Source organism: Herpailurus yagouaroundi, unplaced genomic scaffold (genome assembly GCF_014898765.1).
Source record: "Herpailurus yagouaroundi ecotype Mexico unplaced genomic scaffold, PumYag 140, whole genome shotgun sequence".
In the NCBI taxonomy this organism is placed as follows: domain Eukaryota; kingdom Metazoa; phylum Chordata; class Mammalia; order Carnivora; family Felidae; genus Herpailurus; species Herpailurus yagouaroundi.
The window spans coordinates 35,288,887-35,309,937 of NW_024412395.1; the positions used below are offsets into that span (position 1 = coordinate 35,288,887).

At 40.7% G+C, this 21,051-nt stretch overlaps 1 protein-coding gene across 10 annotated transcripts in view; it reads left to right on the plus strand.

The window, feature by feature from the left end:
- The window catches only part of FMNL2 (formin like 2), a 316,728-nt gene that overhangs the window by 200,515 nt on the left and 95,162 nt on the right, over nt 1-21,051 (plus strand). For all 10 annotated transcript variants that reach the window (XM_040475088.1, XM_040475093.1, XM_040475085.1 and 7 more), the window contains exons 3-4: nt 10,111-10,191; nt 15,974-16,050. In XM_040475088.1, the coding sequence (XP_040331022.1) occupies nt 10,111-10,191; nt 15,974-16,050 (158 nt within the window). The remainder of the gene's footprint in view (nt 1-10,110; nt 10,192-15,973; nt 16,051-21,051) is intronic.

Genomic DNA, 21,051 nt, shown 5'->3' on the forward strand with positions numbered 1-21,051 from the left:
AATGACTTGGCTTCCAATTTTCTGTCCTTAATGTTCTGTTCATAAGGATGCTTTCCTTGCATGTGTCAGACGCTTGTTGACTTCAGCGGAAGGCAGCTTCCTTCTCCTGGTCTTTCCACGCCATCTACTCTGAGGGTTCCCTTTTATAAATGATACCCTTTACAAATATTACAATTCACTCAGTGCAGCGCACACCTCTTGAGATTCTCAGAACCATGTAACTGTGTAACAATGTGGTTGTACACTTTAAATTGGGGCAAATGAAACTTCAGAGAATCCAGTTAGTGTAAACTGTAGGCAGAAATCCTTAACATAAGAGTTTGCCATTCTTGGATAAAGAAGTGAGATGTGTACACACACACACACACACACACACACACACACACACACACACACACAATGGAATATTATTCAGCCATAAAAAAGAACGAAATCCTGCCATTTGCAATAACCTGGATAGAGCTAGAGAGTGTTATGCTGAGCAAAAGAAGTCAGAGAAAGACAAATACCATGTGGTTTCACTCGTGGAATTCAAGAAACAAAACAGATGAGCAAAGGTGGGGAAAGAAGGTAGGCAAACCAAGAAACAGACTCTTAACTATAGAGAACAAACTGGAGGAGAGGTGGGTGGGAGATGGGCGGAATAGGTGACAAGGATTAAGGAGGGCAGTTGTGATGAGCACTGGGTGTTCTATGCAAGTTCTGTCACTGACTTCTCCCCAAACTAGCGTTACACTGTATGTTAACTAAGTGGAAATTAAATAAAAACTTAGCAAACTTAAAAAAATTAAAAATAATTTGCCATTCTTTCAAATTCTTGAGTGATTGAGAAATATTAGTACTTTTATCTAAATCTTTAACTATCTAATCGTTTCTGCAAGAAATTAAAGGCTGCTGTTGCTTCCCCCCTCCCCCCTGCTTCAGGACCAAAAGTTTGTTACTTTTCTTTTCCTCCCCATGTTTTATTTGTATGATAAATGGTTAGCCCTGGACACTTTTAAAAGCGCTTCAATATTGAATCCTGTTTGAGAAGGCATCCTGAAGTAAGGTTTCTGGAATATGTAGTATGTGGAAGAGAAAGGGTTTATTCTTCTCATTTTTCAGATGAAGAAACAATGAGGCTTGTTTATACTCCCCTGCAGTTCTTAGAGGAAGAGTACTCTCCAGGGATTTTGTAAAAGTTTCATGAAATCATAGGTTGTAACTATAGTCTTATAATGTAAGTCTGTGTCTTTAAACATAACTGAAAACATTCCAAAGTCTTTGCCTAATAGGAATATGCACATTCTGTTTGTAGACCGAGTAAAGAGAGGGATTCGAGTATCCAAAGGAGGAACTACAATCTAAAGCAATTAATAAGCTTTACTGTACAGAGGAGCCACTTGGGGAATTTAAGACTGTGGATTTTTAGTATCTGGTGGATTGTGTCAGGAGAATGTTTGCAATTTAACAAGCATCCTCGATTGTTTTAAATGCTAGTTTTTGGTAGTAAATATTTTAAGACATGCCAGTCTAAAAGAAGGGAAAGCTTTGGCCCATGAGGGGAGAGAATGAAGATGTGAAGATTATTTCTAAGGTTTTCCAGTATAAATCTAACCTTCCATCACTCTGTCCAGTTCTTACATCCTCAACTTACAACTACTTAACACCGCTACATGTCCAGTGCAGTCAGGGTTCAATCTTTGCTTAGGACAACATGAGATAATAAACTTTATTAGAAGTATGACCTGACTATCAAATTTAATTAAAACAATTTTTAAAGTGGGGGAAAAAAATGATGAACTATGAAAAGGATTAAATAAGTTGAATTAATATTATCTATTAAGGAATGAATTGTAGGATGTTTTGTTTAGGAAAGACCTGTTGAACTAGAAGAAACTTTTGCTAGTCTAAATAAAGGAAATTATTTGGAAAAGTCTCATTAAAAGTTATTTTCAGTCTGAGGGTTGTAATGGAACACTTGGAAAGTTGTCCTCTCCTCTCCAACCAGGAAAATGATTTCATATTCAGAGCTGAAGAATTCTTCGGGGCTCTCCAAGAAACTATGGCTGTGGAATGAATCTGACATGCTTATTTTTCAAGTTTAGTTTAGTGCAGAAATGGCCAGCTTTTAAAGTTGGCAGATGGAGAAAGAAGAGTTGTACAGTATTAACTGTATGTTGCTACACTATTTAAAACCCCTTATTAACTTCCTGTTGTCTCTCATATGTCTCTCGTAGGTCTCTTGTTGTCTCATATGAGATGATTATTTGACATCCACCATTTTCTGTTCCAAGTTACATTTAGGTTCTTGTGCCATTATCTTTCATAAACTGTATTACTGGAACCCAGCTAAACCCATGATGTTACCAGCACATTTCCCATGCTTCTCTGCTTTTGTTTCCTTGTACCCCCATCTGGAAAACTCCTCTGTCTCCTGCCTTTCACACTGACCCAGGGTATCTATATGCTGCCTGCCCTTTAAAACTCAATTCAAAAACCACTTTTTCCAGCGAAGTTCCTTTGATCTTCTCCATTGGAAGAAGCCATACCTTTCTTTGAACTTCCAGAGGATCACATATGGCTCTTACCGTATTCAGGATTGTATTACAGCAATGTCTGTTGTGTCTCACAGATCAGATTTAATGCTTTGGAATGGAATTTGTTTCATTTTGTGCTTTAAAAAATTTTTTTTAAATGTTTATTTTTGAGAGAAACTGAGAGAAACAGAGACAGAGGATGAGCAGGGGAGGGACAGAGAGAGAAGGAGACACAGGATCTGAGCTGTCAGCACAGAGCCTGATGCGGGGCTCGAACTCGTGAACCATGAGATCATGACCTGAGCTGAGGAGGGACGCTTAACCAACTAAGCCACCCAGGGGCCCCTCATTTTGTGCTTTTTACACAGTGTCTTGCATAATGTGTTTTGGATGAATGAAATAATAAAAGGATCAAAAATTTTTTAAACTTGGTATTTTTCATGTTAGTGTCAGGAAAGAGAGACCTGCTTGTGATAGCAAGATTTAAGGTGTTCAGAGGCAGGGGCTTCCTTAGCAAAAACTTTTCTTCCAGTGATAACCACAGGGACCCTTCTAAGTAGGAGTGCAGCTGACAATTGCCTCTGGTAGTGGTTACACAAAATTAGAGTCTCAACTTGCCTTCTTAATCGTCTATAATTGTGAGTAGCTAGAGTCTTAATAGTTTTTCCTTATTTTCTCTAAATTCTCCTCTTTCTTCATACCCGTACTTTCTGTAGGTGCGAGAGTCTGATAGCCTGTCTGAAGTTCCAGAATTTGTTTCTGTCTTTTTGGGGGAAAATGGAATATGCATTTCCTTGGGGACTCTGGTACTCTTGATTTCTTGGGGGGGACGCTAGATCTCTTTGTGTAGACGTTGTTTTTAGTCGTATAAATGGTTGGCCCTGTGAGAGCTGAGGTGTTATGAGTTACCTTAGTCCTTCCTGCTTAGGAGCCTTGATTCAGATCTTGGCACCCCTCTGCAACCCCCCACACCCACACCATCACACACACATACATACGTGTGCTATTTCTTGGCCTCTGCTGTACTTTGTAACTCATCTCTGTCTATAAACAATATTAAAAAAATTTTTTTTAAATGTTTGTTTATTCTTGAGAGACCGAGAGAGACAGTGTGAGCAGGGGAATAGGCAGAGAGAGAGGGAGACACAAAATTCGAAGCAGAGCCCGGCACACAAAATTCGAGCTGTCAGCACAGAGCCCGGCGCGGGACTTGAACTCACAAACCATGAGATCATAACCTGAGCCGAATTCGGACACTTAACTGCCCAAGCTATCCAGATGCCCCTATATACAATATGAATATGGTATTTTATTATGGTCTTTTTTTCTCCCTGTGAACTCATGTTAGCATTATCCCTTTTAGAGGGTAAACCCCTTGAGGACTTGGATTATTCCTGTCAACAGAGCTCTGAAGAGCACTTAGCACCAAGCTAAATGCTGCAAATTAGTACACACTAATGGCAATGATAGTGATTGTAATTATGGCTCATTTAGAGACCACAGTTTGCTGACTCAGCCTTGGGAAAGGGAGCCCAACTATTTTCAGCTTCTAGGAAGAAAAATCATTCAAGCGTAGTGAGCTTATGTGCATAAAAGCAAAGTCCTTTAAATTTTCACTATCTAAAAATTACTGTAGGAGCAGAATAATACAACATTAATAACGGCATAATGATGGTGACCTCTGATTCATCCCTAAGGGTGTTTAAGCAGTTTATGTAGCTCTGCTAATAGACTACCGAAATAGAGCCAATGACCCTGTGACGGTCTCAGACGTGGGGACAGACTCGGCAGTAAGTGTGTCCCCCCACGAGCCATTCATTTCCCAGAGATTGCCTCGAGTTTCAGATGTCTTGCTATAATGTCTTTCCTTTCGCTTCAGAATATTAAGGTGTAAGATAAACTTGAATGAAATTCTGTTTGATTTTGGAGCTGCTTATCCAATTTATGGAGTGGAAATGCTTCTGACATGCTTGTTGTAAGTCCAGCTGACACCAAATTAACCTCAATTAAGTAATTTCTCATGTAATTATACACATGGATAGAGAGGATGCAAAGGACCAGAAATGTTTTGCTAGATGAGTGGAGTGCCCAATTCCAGACTCTTATGTACAAAGGCTTTCAATGACAAACTTTATTAGGTTTAGATGGAGAAAGGAGGGCATGGAGGAAGGTTCCAAAGAAACAGTTCAGCTGGTTAGAACCTAAGGCTGCCTGTCTGTGTCTAATGAGAAAAGGCCATGTTGTAGCCTAGCTGATGAGTTCCGTTGACTGTGACTTCCTTAATTAACCCAGTGTGTATATCCCTGCCCAGCCCCTTCACTGAGTTCCTTTAAGAATGGCCTGGTTTTCTGGTTTGGGTTGCCTTAGTCTTGAACCTTAGTTATTAAGTGGAATCCAATAAATGCTTTGCCTTTTCCTTTTCTGCAGAGCAGGCCTCTGCATAGGCAAGGTAACCTTCCTGGTGGCCAGTGAGGGGAGGCAGGAGGCTAGCTAGCATAAGCATTAGTAGATTGAATTAGTGAGAAATGTGTAATTATGGAAGTCATTAGGAGATACACCAGGAGAGATACCATAGAGGTTTATCCACAAATGTCCTTTAGCTGTGACATTAGTTTGAGCTAATTTATATCTAGCACAGACCCCACTGGGTATGGGCCCTGTACAGAGTGTTGACAATCTGTTTACATGCTTTTAAACTTTAAAAACTTACCCCTAATTTATGAGAGACGTGGCTTGTATAGGATTTTTAGAAGAAGTTTAATTTTTTGAACATTATTAAGTCTATGTGCCAAGTATTCTTCTTTGTACTGGAACTCAAATAGAATATGTTTCTACCCTTTTAAAAGCTTTTATTCTATCAAAAGCTAGATGAGCACATTTACTGTGGTATAGTAGAACAAGGATCAGAGAGTCAGAAAGCTTGAGTTTGAATCTTTGATCTGATGTGTGTGTGTGTGTGTGTGTGTGTGTGTGTGTGTGTGTGTGTCTGATTTAAGGCAGATAATTTATCTCTGAGCTTCACTTCCCCCATCTATGAAATGGAGTTAATATCTACTTACCACATAGGGAGGCTTGAGTGCGATAAGAGGTTTAAAGAATATGATAAACTGTAAAGTGTTATTGAAAGATAAGTCAACAATCTTTTAGAAACAAAAAGCACTGCCCCAGATGGAAAGGTAATTGTCTTCTTGGGTTTGCATTAATAAAGTCGTTTTTAGCAGGGAGAAGAAATTTTGAGATCATTACTGGAGAAATTTAACTCCTAGGTCTCTAATTTATTAAAATACTTGCAATTGACATGGCAGCTTAATGAGGATTCTGTGATTCTTGGATGTGAAGGTGACCTGGCTGTGACATCTGTCATCCCATTAATCCTTCACCACTCCTTGTGTGTCCTTCCCTAAGTTGTGCTCTTGGTCTAAGAAGAGCACCATGCTTGATAGAGGAGTGCCTTTCTTCAGTCAGAAGCGTATAAGTAGCTGCATTCCCTTGCTACAACCTCCAAACAAGCTCTCAAAGTCCATTTGGAGTAGAACGTAGGGTGTCAAGCTTGCAAGACTCCAGACACATCCAAATGAGGCACTGCACATGGCAGTCTGCCTTTCCTTGGGGGAAAAAGATTCTCTGGTCCTAAGGTTTGTTCCCTCCCAGTGCATTTTGTGGCCTGGTGTCTTGAATGTTAAGAGGTAACTGTGCACTCTTTGCTTTGAATGCTTCTGGGGAATGATTAAAAAGCCCCAGAGCAATTGTTATTTCCCATCCAGAAACGTTTCCTGAAGAAAGTTTGATCACACAAAGAGATAAATGGCAGGAGGTCAAGATGGTGGTCATGTTATATAAGTGGACATTTTGAAGGAAATTTGGATTTTATTTTTTTATTATATATATTTTTTGTTTTAGAGAGCATGAGTAGGGGAGAGGGGCACTGGGAGAAAGAGAGAAGAGACTCTTAAGCAGGCTCCATGCTCTGTGCAGAGCCCACTGCGGGGCTTGATCCCATGACCCTCAGATCGTGACTTGGGCTGAAGTCAAGAGTGAGATGCTCAACTGATTGAGCCACCCAGGCACCCCCGAAATTAGTATTTTAAAAGCTCTTCCAAATGACATCAGTTCATATTGACAAATCACCATGATTAAAGAATACTTTTATCCCCAAGAATAATATTTCTGTATAATGGGACTCAAGTCATTAAGCTACTCGTGTCAGTGTGATGTTGGGCAAGGACGTAACTAGTTATTGAAAATCGCTCATGGGATAAGCAGACCTGGAGGTGAGGATGATGGAAAACTGCCAGCCAAGGCGTTTTTGGCTTTCAGTGCAAAACCCCAAATTCTAATATATAGAGGAAAAAACTGTTAATTTAAATAAATACAGTGCCAGTAATCCTTCCAATGTCCTTCAAAGTAAATGTGTTTTGGCGAGGTGCTGATATTCTCCAGAGTAGTTACCCAAATGTTTTTATTGTGCAAATGGCCATATTGAAGACACGGGGCAGGCGGGGCGGGGGGAAGAGGTTTGGTGAGCCAGATGCTGGATGTGTAAATCAAATAGTAGCCCCTTTTGAGATTAGACAGACAACTCCAGGTTTTAGGAAAATGACTGGGGCTTTCTTTGTATTCTTTCTCCATACCAGTTTTATTTAAATCCCTGGATGGAGGCTTGAATTTTCTGAGTAGTAGATACAATGTAGACCTCCTATGTTGTGAAGCGTCAGGCTTCTTTATGTTCTGTTGTGGTTTTTTTGTTTTGTTTTGTTTTGGAAATAGATTAGTAAATTATTCAAACAAATGAAAACTGTGTAACAACAGCAAATTTTTGTAAGGGCATTGGAAAAAGTATGTATTAATTACAGACTTCTATAATTTCGGGGGAATAATTAAAAGGAAATACTTACAGGATCAATAAATGCATATTTGATAAAGCCCCTCTGGATCACGACAGTCTTGAGCAGAAAATGGAGAAAGGTGCATTTATTGATTGTCAAAAATGGGATTCACTAATTGAGTGGATGACAATATGTTACATGTGCTAGTCAACCAGATCGTGTTGTTTTAAAGGAAAAAATACAGCTCTTCTGTTGTGAAGATATTATGTACAAGAACAGTCATTAGACATCTCTCAGCAACTGTCCATAGATTTAAATGTCGGTCCTCAGGTAAATGCCACATTGGTCAGAGTAAACTTAATGTTGAGTTTCCTGTGTTCGGGACCTTATATTTAGAGGTAGGAGGTATTTGCTATAGCACAACGGAACACAGTTTGAGTTGTTACTGGCCATAGGAATTTTAAATTTGGATAATTGGATTGTATTATTAAAAAGAGTACGTTTTTCTGATATCCTGATATATCTCTGGCATTATCTATTGTCATACATAAGGTTGGATATACTAACTGGCTTCTAGATGGTTTATCAGTTCATTTTTTGGAGTTTTTTTGTGATTATTTTAGTCTTCAGCTGGGCTATTGTTAAAGCCCTGTGGCAGTTGGATCCTACCTGGCCCCTTAGTGAAGTGATGGTGATTTAAAAACAAACAAACAAACAAACAAACAAAAAACAGAAAAAGAAAAAGGACTTTATACATAGACTATTGACACTAGAGATGTCAAATACCTGTGAATTGTTATTTAGAAGTTGCTCGCAGATTGGAAAATGGGGGAGGGGGGAATAATTACAAACATGCTGATCTTTTTTGTTAACAGCTATGTTGAGAATCAGTTCATCTACTCTAAAACGTCTCCTGATCATCTTCTTAAATGTTTATTTATGTTGAGAAAGAGAATCCCAGGAGCCTAAAGTGGGGCTTAATCTCATGAACCATGAGATGATGACCTGAGCCAAAATCAAGAGTTGGATGCTTAATTGACTGAGCCACTAAGGTGTGCCCCTGATCATTTTTAAATAAAGGGGAAATATGGACAGTTGTCTCACTACAAGTCCCTTCCATCTATTTTAAAGCATTTTAAATACCAATAAAATGTATGTTTTCACTAATGAGATGATCTTTTTGATAATAATGAGATGATCTTTAGAAAAGCTTTTCTATATCTATAAGCAAGAAGACTTGAGTGGACCAGGAAGGATGTTGTGGTTCCCTGTGTTGGAAATACACATGCTTGAACATGCTGGCGAGTTGTCAGTGTTGTGAAATACTAAAACTCCATTGTGGCATAAGCAATAATCAGGTTAAAAAGAATTACTAGAAAAGCATCTTTTCAGGTTGTCGTTGGAGGATGCCCTGATAAGAATTGTTTTGATTTCATGATAAATCTTAGTTTTTCCTTTTAGTGCTGATTCATTTAAACTTTTTTTGTGTGTGAAGGGTAGCATACATCCAGAGAAAGTTGTGAAACCTAAGAACAACACAATAAGTAGGATAAAGTCAGCACCTGTATGACTACTACTTGGGTCAAGAGAGAGAACCTTGTGGCCTCTTCGGTCACTTGGAATTTCCCTTCCCCCACTTTGATCCCCTGTCATTTTTATGCTAATCATCTCTTTTTCCATCCCCTAGATGTATAGGTATGTATCAATAAATAAAATCACCTATGTATATGTCCCTATTAAAATTTAATTTTGCCTGTTGTGTAAATCCATAGAAGTGAAGTCACATTCTTTTGGGCTCAACATCAGGTTTATAAGATCCATCCATATAGGAGAATATGGTACAGTTTGTTCATTTTCATTGGAATATAATGTACGATTATATGAACATAATACAAGCATTCATCCATTTTATAGTTTGTGGGCGTTTGGGTTTTACCCAGTTTTTTACTGCTGCTTATTCTGCTTTGGACATTTACGGTCTGTAATACCTGATAACACGTGGGCATGAGTTTCTCAAAGTGTGCTTCCATCCATAGCATCTGTATACCATTTGTTAGTAATGCAGATTCTCAGGACCCATCCCCGATCTGCATTCAAATACTACCTTGGAATATATATTATATATATTATACGCTTATTTTAGTGACCGTGCTTTTGCTACAAATATTTCCAGGTTTTCTAATTTGGAACTGCTTCGGGAACCCATTAATGATTATATACGTGCCTCTGTACTCATACAAAGATACACTCATTGAGTCTCTTAGCAATTGACCCATTCCTCATTTTTGAAACAAATTAGTTTCATCCAGTTTGAGTCAAGTTTTTGGTATTTTTGAAAAGTAACGTTCAAAAGAACTATTTGCCAACATTGAAGATAGTCCAAAAAATATGCAGTAGACGGAAGACCTGCCCAAAGAGGACGTGAATACACGTTGCGTGAAGCATCATTCTAGAATGAGAGCAGCGGAGCACTGAAGACATAGTGGACTGACTCCACAATAGGGCAGACGTGGGCTCAAATCCACTGCTAACACTGACTAGCTGTGTTGACTGAGTTTCTCTAAGCTTCGGTTTTCTTCTTTGCAAAGGGAGGATAATAACATTTACTCTAAAGATTCAAAACCATCAGTACATCAAGATCATCTGCAGGGTCACACTAGTAACTGTGAACGCATGTCAGCCGTGGATCAGCAGTATTAATCTGAGTGGGGTGGGTGGTCACACCTTCGTAGCCCTCATGCTTTTTACTTTTGTGCTTCCTGCAGGAACGATTCCAGGTGAAGAATCCTCCCCATACATACATTCAAAAGCTCAAAGGCTATCTGGATCCAGCTGTAACCAGGAAGGTAAGATGGATTTGTTTGTACTCTTTGCTGTCCCTACCTCATTGGTGAGCGGGCACCTCCTGCACTGGAGGGGACTTTCCTTCCTCTGCATTATAGCCTCTGCTTGAGCCTCCAGCAAGACAGCCACCATGAGGAAACAAAGAAGAAAGCCATCCTTCTCATGTAAGGAGGTGTTAAAAAGTGCTTTCCTGAGATGGGAGTCATGTACCTCGGATGGTTATTGAGTCACTGCCATTTCCAGTCACACAGGGCTGCGAGTCCAGAGGTGTTGAGGCCCCTCAGAAAGCAGGCTTAGCAAAGGGAATACTTGTCTTTCATGCTTTGGTGCATTTCCAGAAGCCTTGAAAAATCACTGTGGCTTTGTCATCCCAGCTGTGTGCTCATATCCTGTGTTGATGCTATTAGCAGCTTCCCCCAGGCCTAGCCCTGCCCCTGGCCCCAAGAAGGTAGAGAGAGAATAGCTGATTCCGTTCTCAGCTGACTCTCTCCTTTTACAAACAAGCTGTGCTTTGTGCAGCCACACAATTGGTTTAAACTGATGCCTTGTGGTAAAGCATGTAGCCTGGCACAGCCCCGCGGGCTGGGACCGGTCCTGGGATGTCTCAGGGCAGAGCTGTCCTCACTCAAGATGGGTACAGGCACTCTTCACCAGATAGCACCGGTTTTTTGGTTGACCTTCCACAACTCCTGCTTTCAAGGCTGCAGCAACAATAACTTGAGCTGAGTTCCCTCTGTTTCAGTGTGTGACTCATGAGAGAAGAAAGGCACACTTTTCCTAGTTGCCCACTGTTTCTAGGGCTCTTGTAATTCTTTTCAAATCTTTTTATCTTCTGCTTCCACTCTAAACATCTCCACCACCCCCATCCAAGAAAATCGAGCAAATGAGAACAGCTTTTACTTCCTTTTGGAAGTTTCCTGACCTTTTGTCCTGTGGTTAATATGAGACGAGCAGAAGAAATACAATCTAGGGGTGATGGACTGTAGACCTTTACTGTCAGCTAGATGCTATATGTGACTTGACTGTGGTGCAGACTCCTCTTCTAAGAATGTACCTGTCAAAGTATCATAATATCCCCACTCCACAAATATGGCTCACGCATGGTTCTTTTCTTAAAAGAGCCTCTGTCAGTCCCCCTGAATGAGTCTGTCCCCTCTTTCTTGTCTCCTTTTCCAAGGATATAGCAGCCTTCAGTTTCATCAGATTACAGAGGGTTAGATGAAGGCACCACCCCTCTTCCCCAACACAACCCAAAAAAAAACCAGGAGAATTTTGGCTGTTTCTTTTTATAGGGGCAGCAAGATTGTGTTTTATTATTTTTAATTTTATTATTATTTTATTTATTTATTTATTTAAAAAAATTTTTTTAACGTTTATTTATTTATTTTTTTGGGACAGAGAGAGACAGAGCATGAACGGGGAGGGGCAGAGAGAGAGGGAGACACAGAATCGGAAACAGGCTCCAGGCTCTGAGCCATCAGCCCAGAGCCCGACGCGGGGCTCGAACTCACGGACCGCGAGATCGTGACCCGGCTGAAGTCGGACGCTTAACCGACTGCGCCACCCAGGCGCCCTTATTATTATTTTTTTTAGAGGGTGTGTGTGCCCATGCTAGTGGCGGAGGGGCAGAGAGAGAGGGAGGGAGAGAGTCTCAAGCAGGCTCCATGCCTAGTGCAGAGCCCAACACAGGGCTCGATGTCACGACCCTGGGATCATGACTTGAACCGAAATCAAGAGTCAGACTCTCAACTGACTGAGCCACTGAGGTGCCCTAAGATTCTGTTTTAGAAATAATTTCAGAAATTCCCCAACTTCGGGATGCCTGGGTGGCCCAGTCAGTTAAGCATCTGACTTTGGCTCAGGTCATGACTTCATGGTTCGTGAGTTTGAGCCCCGCCTCGAGCTCTGTGCTGACAGTTTGGAGCCTGGAGCCTGCTTTGGATTCTGTGTCTCCCTCTCTGCCTCTCCCCCACTTACACTCTATCTCTGTCTCTCAAAAATTAAATGTTAAATTAAAAAAAAATAAATTCCCTAATTTATAAACCCTCAGGCGGTGGCTCAGACCCTAGGATTAGGAACCCTCATGTTGCTAAGTGAGGCAGAAACGTTGGTGTTTATGCGTAGACTGAGTGCTCCTCTCATTTACAGCAAGTTCCATTCCCAATTACCTCAACATTTCTCAGATTCTTAGGAAAAAGGAGAGGATAAGAACACTCCTCGAGAACGCTTCTCTGAGTCCATCCTCAAGTTCTGTAAGAAGGAGATGTTTGGAGAGAAAAGGTGGCTTTCTCCTGGAAAAGGCCCAGTTCTCTTCTGGAACCATTATTCCTGAGCTAAGCGAAGAATGTAAAACAAATAAGCTGTTTAGAGAGTGTTTTGCTCCATTGCAAATAACTTCATAAAGGACAAAGATGAGGATATCTGTGTGGGCTGACCTTCACTCCTGACCAGATGCCAGACCATGTGTTCACCTGAGTGGCCTGCTTTGGTCTGTGCCTTGCCTTTCAAGATCAGTCATTCTTTTTTTTTTTTTTTTTTTTAAATTTTTTTTTTTTTTCAACGTTTATTTATTTTTGGGACAGAGAGAGACAGAGCATGAACGGGGGAGGGGCAGAGAGAGAGGGAGACACAGAATCGGAAACAGGCTCCAGGCTCTGAGCCATCAGCCCAGAGCCTGACGCGGGGCTCAAACTCACGGACCGCGAGATCGTGACCTGGCTGAAGTCGGACGCTTAACCGACTGCGCCACCCAGGCGCCCCCAAGATCAGTCATTCTGCTGAGAAAAAGATAAAATGGATGTTGAATCAACCACCCTTGCACTTTCTGTCAGGAGCTGGCAGTAGGAAATGATCTTTTCCACTCAACTTAATTCTCATGCTTAAAGCCTGGAAAGAGGAAATTTTGCTTGGAATAAGGCACGGCTTGCAGTTAGAACAGGTTTGAGATTCTCAGCTGTACTACAGTGAGGAAAAGGGAAGATTTCAAATCGGGATTTTCAATTTTAGCCAAACAGTCTAGACTGAGTTGTCTTCCCGAACCTGTGTCTGGAGAGCTTAAATACTTTAACTCATTTATCTTTTGTTCACATTGAATAGAAGATACTTAATTTGCTGTCTTGTAAGAACATTTCTTAAGCATATTCTGTTTAGATTTTCTGCTAAATAGTTTTAAGTGAAATCCTGGAGGGCAGGGGAGGAAGAGCCTAAATTCTGTATCTCTGTGACCAGGACTCTGCAAAATAGCCTCCTCATTGAATACCAGGCGGTGCTGGTGTGTGATTTGGGGAGGTGCATTCATACGTCGCATGGGAAAAGACCATGAAGAAAGGAGTGTGATTCTCTGCAGGGTGTGCAGTTGTGAAATGAGACCTGTTGCGTGGATTTCCAGGGCTCCTCTGTGCGCTCATCCCTGGGCCTGCCTATAATGGAGAGGGCCAGGGGGAATGTTCCACACTACTCACTGATGGTACCTGGCTCCTTGTTGCTGCTCCCCACAAGCACATGGTTTTTGTGTGTGGTGTTTTGAAGCATTCTCAATACATTGGCATGGCGCAGAGTGCTGACAGTCATTTCCTATGTGTTAGAGAGGTGGATGTCAAGGTTTCTCCATGGTCCCGAGTCCCGCTGACAGTTACACAGCCCTCGAGAGAATATAATACAGGGACAAAGTCAGTTTGGTTTTCTCTGTTACCATGCAGTTGTAAAACTGTAGTGCCTGCCATAGTAAATGCCTGAGAAATGTTATCTGCTACTGTTGTCGTTCCTGGTATCTCCTGGTGTTTTGATGGAGTTGCTCTATTTTGATGTATGCCTCTTAGCCCTTCGGCGGATCCTCTTTATACCCTATTGTGTCCTCGGTGCTACACAGGGTGCCCTTGTGGCTGATGATGAGCTTTCCCTGAGGACCAGCAAAGGCCACGGGGAATGAGTCAGAACTGTGCACAAAGCAAAGCTGGGAACGCTGAGTTGCTTTCTAAAAGGCCACATATGCAGATAGTCTGAGACTTGTGACTCTGACATGGGAGTGGCCTCTCCAGAGCAGCCAGCAGGCCTGGGAATGGGTTCCTCAGCTGTGTGGCTGCAGACTGTGCCTCATCAGTGGTCCTCATTGCTGGAAAGCTCTTCAGGAGACACCGGGTCTGGATGTCCCTCCAACTGATGCATAACTCTTCTGTCATTTCTTAGGCCTTTCTTTGCAAAAGTGGGGAGTGGCTCTTTTTTCATTGTTTTGGGGATGTTTTAATTTCATCTATCTCAATATACCCAGATTCTAAAAACCAAGAAGGTCTATGGAGTTCTTTAAGAATGGCAGTCAGAGGAAACCGTCAGATTGTTGGCTTCCTTGGGGCCCTGGTGAGAAGCAGGTGGGGGAAAGGAGAAGGTAACAGAAGTCCACCCTTGCTGAGCAGGCTTCCCGTCTTCACCGGGATACCAGGTCCTTCCTGTGGCATGGCAGGGCTTGGATCTGTCCACCGCACATCCTCCCTTTCCAGCCTTCCTCCATTCCTTCCTGTCCTTGGATGCCTTCGTCTTTGGAACTGGATGAGCCTATTTCCACCACAGTTGTGGTAACAGAGGAGGAGGGTCCCTAATATCCTGAGCTAGAATTCTCACAGCCTTTTCTTGAAAACTGTGTAACATGCAGGTGGTTTGGATTTGTAGCACAGAGAGCATAGAACTCTTCTTAAAAGGCATGGTGTATCAAATGTCCTACTTCCAGAGTGGCCTAAGACTTTGGTTACTCTAAATAAATGTTTCAGTAGGAAATCGTGTTCCTGACAACGGATGTGCATTGCAACTCAGTGATACACGGGGATTATTTAGAGTTCAGAGGATAAAGAAGCATATATTTACTAGCAGAGGGTGATTCATTGAAGAAAGAAAGACCTGCGGGGGTTCTAGAAGGATTGGTAGGGTTTTTATTGGCCAGGGAATGAGGAAGGACATTCCAAAAGTAGGAGGGACCTTCCAAATGAGGGCTCATGGGTAGAGGTAACTCTGAATGCTGACTTTTCGGAAATGTTACGCTCTATAGAAAATAACCTAACAGTCCTGAGATGGCTGCCTTAGAAAGACCACCTTGCAAGGGTGGCTCTTAGTTGGCACTTGGGAACTTGCATTTCAGGGGAGTTCATAACTTTCCCTGATAAGAAGGATTCGCTGTGCCTAAACTGTTCATGCCAACAATACAGCTTATGCTGACTGCCTTCTTTTTTCTTCCTGGGAGTCTGGACTTGTGGTATGTGCTAGGCAGAGAATGCCTAAGTGACCAGCTCTCAATAAAAACGCTGGCGGACAGCTTTTCTGGTGGACGGCATTTCACAAATACTATCATTTGTGACTCCTCTGGGAGAAGACTGTTGGAAGCTTGTATCTGTTTTCTTCTGGACTTGACCCCGTGCACCTTTCCTTTTGCTTAGTGTGCAATAAATCTTAGCCATAAGGACAACTGTATGCTGAGTTCTAGGAGGGAGTCTTAGGAAATCATTGAAACTGGGGGTGGGTGGGTAAGGGAACCCCAACACTTAGGTATTTTGGTGACTATTGTAGGGTAGGGAAAAATAATGTACTTACTCAAAAACACCTCGTATATGATGTAAGTAATTTTTCAGTCCTTTTGCACAAGCTAATTTTCATGATGAGAATAATTTGTGTGCTTTGCAAAAGGAAATGCAAGAGAAGCCCACTTTAAGAGCAGAGATGTTTTCATATTGTGTTAAACAAGCGGCAGTTATAGCAGTTGATGAAATCTTTTTTGTGAGATTATGTGTTCTTGAATTGCAGAAATTCAGGCGGCGTGTTCAAGAATCCACACAAGTGCTAAGAGAACTGGAAATTTCTTTAAGAACCAACCATATTGGGTAAGTGAGCCCATTTAACATTTTAGCTTTAAGGCTTTTGGACACTTTACCAAAAGGCTGAATCATATCCAAAGAATTCAGCTTCCTTGTTGATCATTACAGATTAAGAGACTGAGGTTTAGATGGCCGGAGCCTTTGTTAGTACTTGAGCTGCTATCAGTAGAAGCAGGACAGACGGTCTTTGATTCGGATATTAATAACAGTGCTAAAATTCTTTGCTTGGATGCAGTGATAGTGCTTGGTCTCTTGTGTGTGTAACAATTCCTGGCAAATCAGGAACTCGCAAACAAGTAATGTATCCTGGGATCCTGGAGGATCTCTCAGGGAAGTCTTGTACCTGGTTAGTTGAAGCTGCTTCATTGTGCTTTCTTCAGCTCCAGAAGGGACAAAAAACTGGAATGATGTCACCTGACGCCCCTCATTGCACTTAGGTGTTCTGAGTATTTCTGTCCTGCATCCCTAGACTTCAGGACCAGGAGTGTAAATCCACTCTGGAAAATAAAGTTGGGAGAATCTCAACGCTAAGCATTTCTGGGAGTTTTGCATGCGACTTGCCTTTAGCGAGTACAACTGTATTGCATTCTCCCTTACTCCTAGAATGGCATAATTGTACAGTACCTTAGAATAAGAGGATTCATCTCAAGGCAGAATGATATCAGATATGCTCTTTTGTAGCTTTAGTTCTTCGGACATACCTGTTTAACACCCAGCCAGTTATTTAGCCCCTCTGTGTTTTGATTCTTTAAATTTAACAGAGAGAAGATTATAGACTTTAGATCTTTCAGAATTTTCTCCTGTGACATTCTTTGCAAGTCTATTGGAAATGAAGTTTTGTATGTATGTTACATTACAGTTTTGCAGATTATTATGTAAAATAAATACACTCCAGCAATAATAGTTTACTTCTACTTCAGGCTGTGCTTTGGTATAAGCCATTCAAATGGTTCATTTCCACAGTTATTTCAGAATAAGCTTTTAAAAAAAAATTTTTTTTTATGTTTTTATTTATTTTTGAGATACAGCATGAGAGGGGAAGGGGCAGAGAGAGAGGGAAACTCAGAATCCAAAGCAGGCACCAGGCTCTGAGCTGTCAGCACAGAGCCGGGCACAGGGCTCAAACTCACATACTGTGAGATCATGACCTGAGCCGAAGTCAGATACTTAACTGACTGAGCCACCCAGGTGCCCCAGAATAAGCTTTTTTAAATTGCAGATAATGCAAGGTTGATTTATTAGTGATGAAGCTTGGGTGAGAATGTTCATTTCCTAAAGGATAACTGCACATTTGTCACCTTGAGAATGAAGTATTTGGAAAATGAACTGATTTCTAAAGTTGATCATCACTTTGTCCAAGAAAATGGACTGTCAGGCAGTGGGTCATAGAATCATGGTATTAGAACTGGAAGAGAAGTTAAGGATTACCTAGTTCTTCATTTACAGATGAAAAACATTCAAGACCAGAGAAGGTGAGTAACTCGTATAAAGTCTATGGCTGTACAGCCAGGTGCTGTGGTTCAAAATGCCGTGTTCTTTTTCTTACATAGTCTAATCTGACAGCTCTTTCCCTGAAAGGAAGTAAGGTAATCAGGGCCCTGGGATCAAAGCAATGAGGCTTGTCTTTTGGGGGTGAAAGTGGTGGTGATTTAATACAGTTGGGCATCCAAGCTTAGGAAACTCAAATACTTTCCAATATTTACAGATCAGGAACTAGATTCCATTTGGTAAGGTCCAACCCTGGACTGTTGGCACTTCTTTTTGACTGACAATGGTAGAATGAGCTGCAGCCAGGGTTTCTACAAATTGTCAAAGAGCGTTGCTGAAATAATGTGAAATTGACCATCAAATACCAAAGCAAGACAATCCTTTCTGATACAAAGTTGGCTGAAGAGAAGAGCCTGGGTTGGGCTGGAGCCAGTGCAAATCTGCAAGCAATCCGAGTAGTTTGCTGTTTAGGATACTATAGGCATGTTGAAAGATTCTTACATTTCTTTCATCTTTAGCATCTGAAGTTTCCCTTTGTCTACCACCTATTGTGTGAGACTTTGTGAAAGCTTTGGCTCGAGCAGCAGAAAAATTCATGGCGGCTCATTTTCTGGTTGCATACAACCATTTTTTGGCTTCTCCTTATATGGAATGAAGCCACGCACCAGGGCTTTGACCTATCTTGACTGTCCTGAAAATCCAAACTTGAACTGGACTCTTCATTATGGAAACTAACTGGCTTGACCTCATTTGGTTGGAAAGTCTTTTGAAGAATTACTCAGTAATGTGAAAATCACCAATTATTACAGTGAGGAATTCTTGGAATGCAATGTGCTATATAAGGTATTCATAGATTTTATTGCCCTTTATTGAGGTACCAATTGGGTGTCCATTGTCTTATGGAAAAAGAGATCTTGGTTCAGATTTTTGCTGTGCTCTTGATTAGTTATTAAATAAGTTATTTAGATGAGTTGCATAAGCTCTTTGTACTTACTCTGTGACCTAAGTTAACTTCTTATCTATAAAATGAGGATATTATTTACCAATATGAATGTTGTAAGGTTAAATGAGATAACTTATGAAAGACCTAATATAGGCTCTAATACATAATAGTTACTCAAAATATGATAACTATTATTGTTAGGCTTACTGAAAATAATGTTTAATAATAATTCAATAATATTATTTTACCTCTAAGAAATTCCATGCAGAGATTGTTACTTTCTCTGTCTAAAATGACCCTGACACCTAGGAAATTGTGATTCCCAGAAATTAAAAGGAAGAATTACATTTAAAATCTACTTGTCTTGTAAAGGTTATTCTTGGCACATGCTTGTATTTTAAGCCTAAAGTCTGAGACTTTGCTGAGATAACATTCCAAGGTACAGCTTTGTCCAGCAAAGGGTTTGTTCTGAGTTGTGATATAAGCCTAAAACTGTATAAATGGAAGCAATCTTCTGAGAAAGAAAATTAATTTTCTTTGAGCCAAATTGAAGTAAGAATTGGACTAGAAGTACTCTTATTCACTTACTCTTAGGAACTATAATAATAGAGAAGAATTGGATTATGACTTATCCAAGCCCTTGAAATGACTTGAAATACCCTTGAAAGGAGCCAAGTACTGTGAGAACACTTTGGCTATGCAGTGTGAGTAGGCAGAGATATCTGTGGTGGTATTTTGGATGTCAGGGCGATAAGATTCAGGTGGTGGTGGTGGTGGTGGTGGTGGTGAGCTGGGTAGGTTTATGGACTTTATTCCTGGCACTGAGGTATAGGTTCTGTCTCTTTGCAGGTACTTTATTGTAACAAAACTCTCCATTAAGAGAGAAAATTACTTTTCATCCTGAGTGCAAGAACATAGATGTTCTGAAAGATGCTCATTTCACTTTATCTCATTGGAGCTGCAAGAATGGTCATGCGGTTGTGAGAGGAATGTGTCAGTTGGCAGGGAGAAGATTTGTGGAAAGGGGAAGGAGCCCAGAAACTGCTCAGTGAAGGTCTTTTCTCCTGCAATTCCCAGAATCTTGGTGAACAGGGTCTGGCTGGGCCAGGCCAGTGAAAAGAGAGAGAAGAATAACTAAGGCTTTTAACAGGTGTACAGCTGATTTGGGGTGTGTGTATATATCAAACTGTGCTATGATTAATTCATTCTTAAGTGTTGATTCTTAGAAATCCTAAAGATTATGATCTTGTCATTTATTAAATATGTTCATTGTGTTATTTTCTTTTCTTTCTTTCTTTTTTTTTTTTGTGTGTACGTTTATTTTTGAGAGAGAGTGGCAGAGCACAAGCCGGGGAGGGGCAGAGAGAGAAGGAGACACAGAATCTGAGGCAGGCTTCAGGCTCTGAGTTGTCAGCCCAGAGCCCGATGCGGGGCTTGAACCCACGAACTGTGAGATCATGACCTAAGCCGAAGTTGGATGCTTAACCGACTGAGCCACCCAGGCACCCCATCATTGTGTTATTTCTTACAAAAATCTTTTATTATTGCCCTTTACCTCTGAGCCCCTGTTTATAGATGAGGAAAGTTAGAGTCAGTTACTAATTATCTTGCTTCAGTCCACACAATTGAGAAGCACTGAGATTTGAACCTTGATATGTCCAAACATAAAGTCCATTATCTGAACCAGCAGTTTTTAAATTTTTTTGATTTCAGGATTTCTTTAGTCTTAAATTATTTTGAACCTTAATACGCTTTTGTTTGTGTGGGTTTTATCTCTTAATGTTTACCATATTGGAAATTTAACTGATGAATTTTCACTTTGCTTATTTAATAAAATTTAATTTTTATTTTAAAGTAAATATTTAATAAGTACAAAGTTGTAAATACAAAATAATAAACATAGCACAAACAAGATATTTTGTGAGAAATATCTATTTTCCAAAGCAACAAGAAAAAAATAGTAACAGGAATGGCATTGATTTACATTTTTATAAATTTCTTTAATGTTTGATTAATAGAAGGCAGCTGGATTCTGACTTCTTTGTCTGCATTTGATTTGTGGTAATATGTTGTATATGTATGTGAAGATGTACATGAAGAAAAACCGGCCTTACACACACATATGCACTTGAAAAAAGGAGTTTTAAATAACCTGCAGATAATTGTGGATATTCTTCTTTCATAGTACACCATCCTTCAATGAGTGGTAATTTCTTTGTAGAATCTGAAAGAATATCAATGGGCTTTTGTACTTGGTTAAACTAAAATTCATTGTGGGTTTTTTTTTTTTTTTTTAATGTTTATTTTGAAAGAGATAGCACGAGCTGGGGAGGGGTGAAGAGAGAGGGAGAAGGATCTGAAGTGGGCTTTGCACTGACAGCAGTGAGCCTGATGTGGGTCTTGAACTCAGGAACTGTGAGATCAAGACCAGAGCCAAAGTCAGACCGTCAACCGACTCAGCCACCCAGGTGACCCCACTGTTCTATCTTGAAAATTGAATGGGTCGTTCCACCCAGGCATAATTAGGGTAACATCATGAATTGGTTATTTGGAAAATATGGTTTCACTGAGTTTTT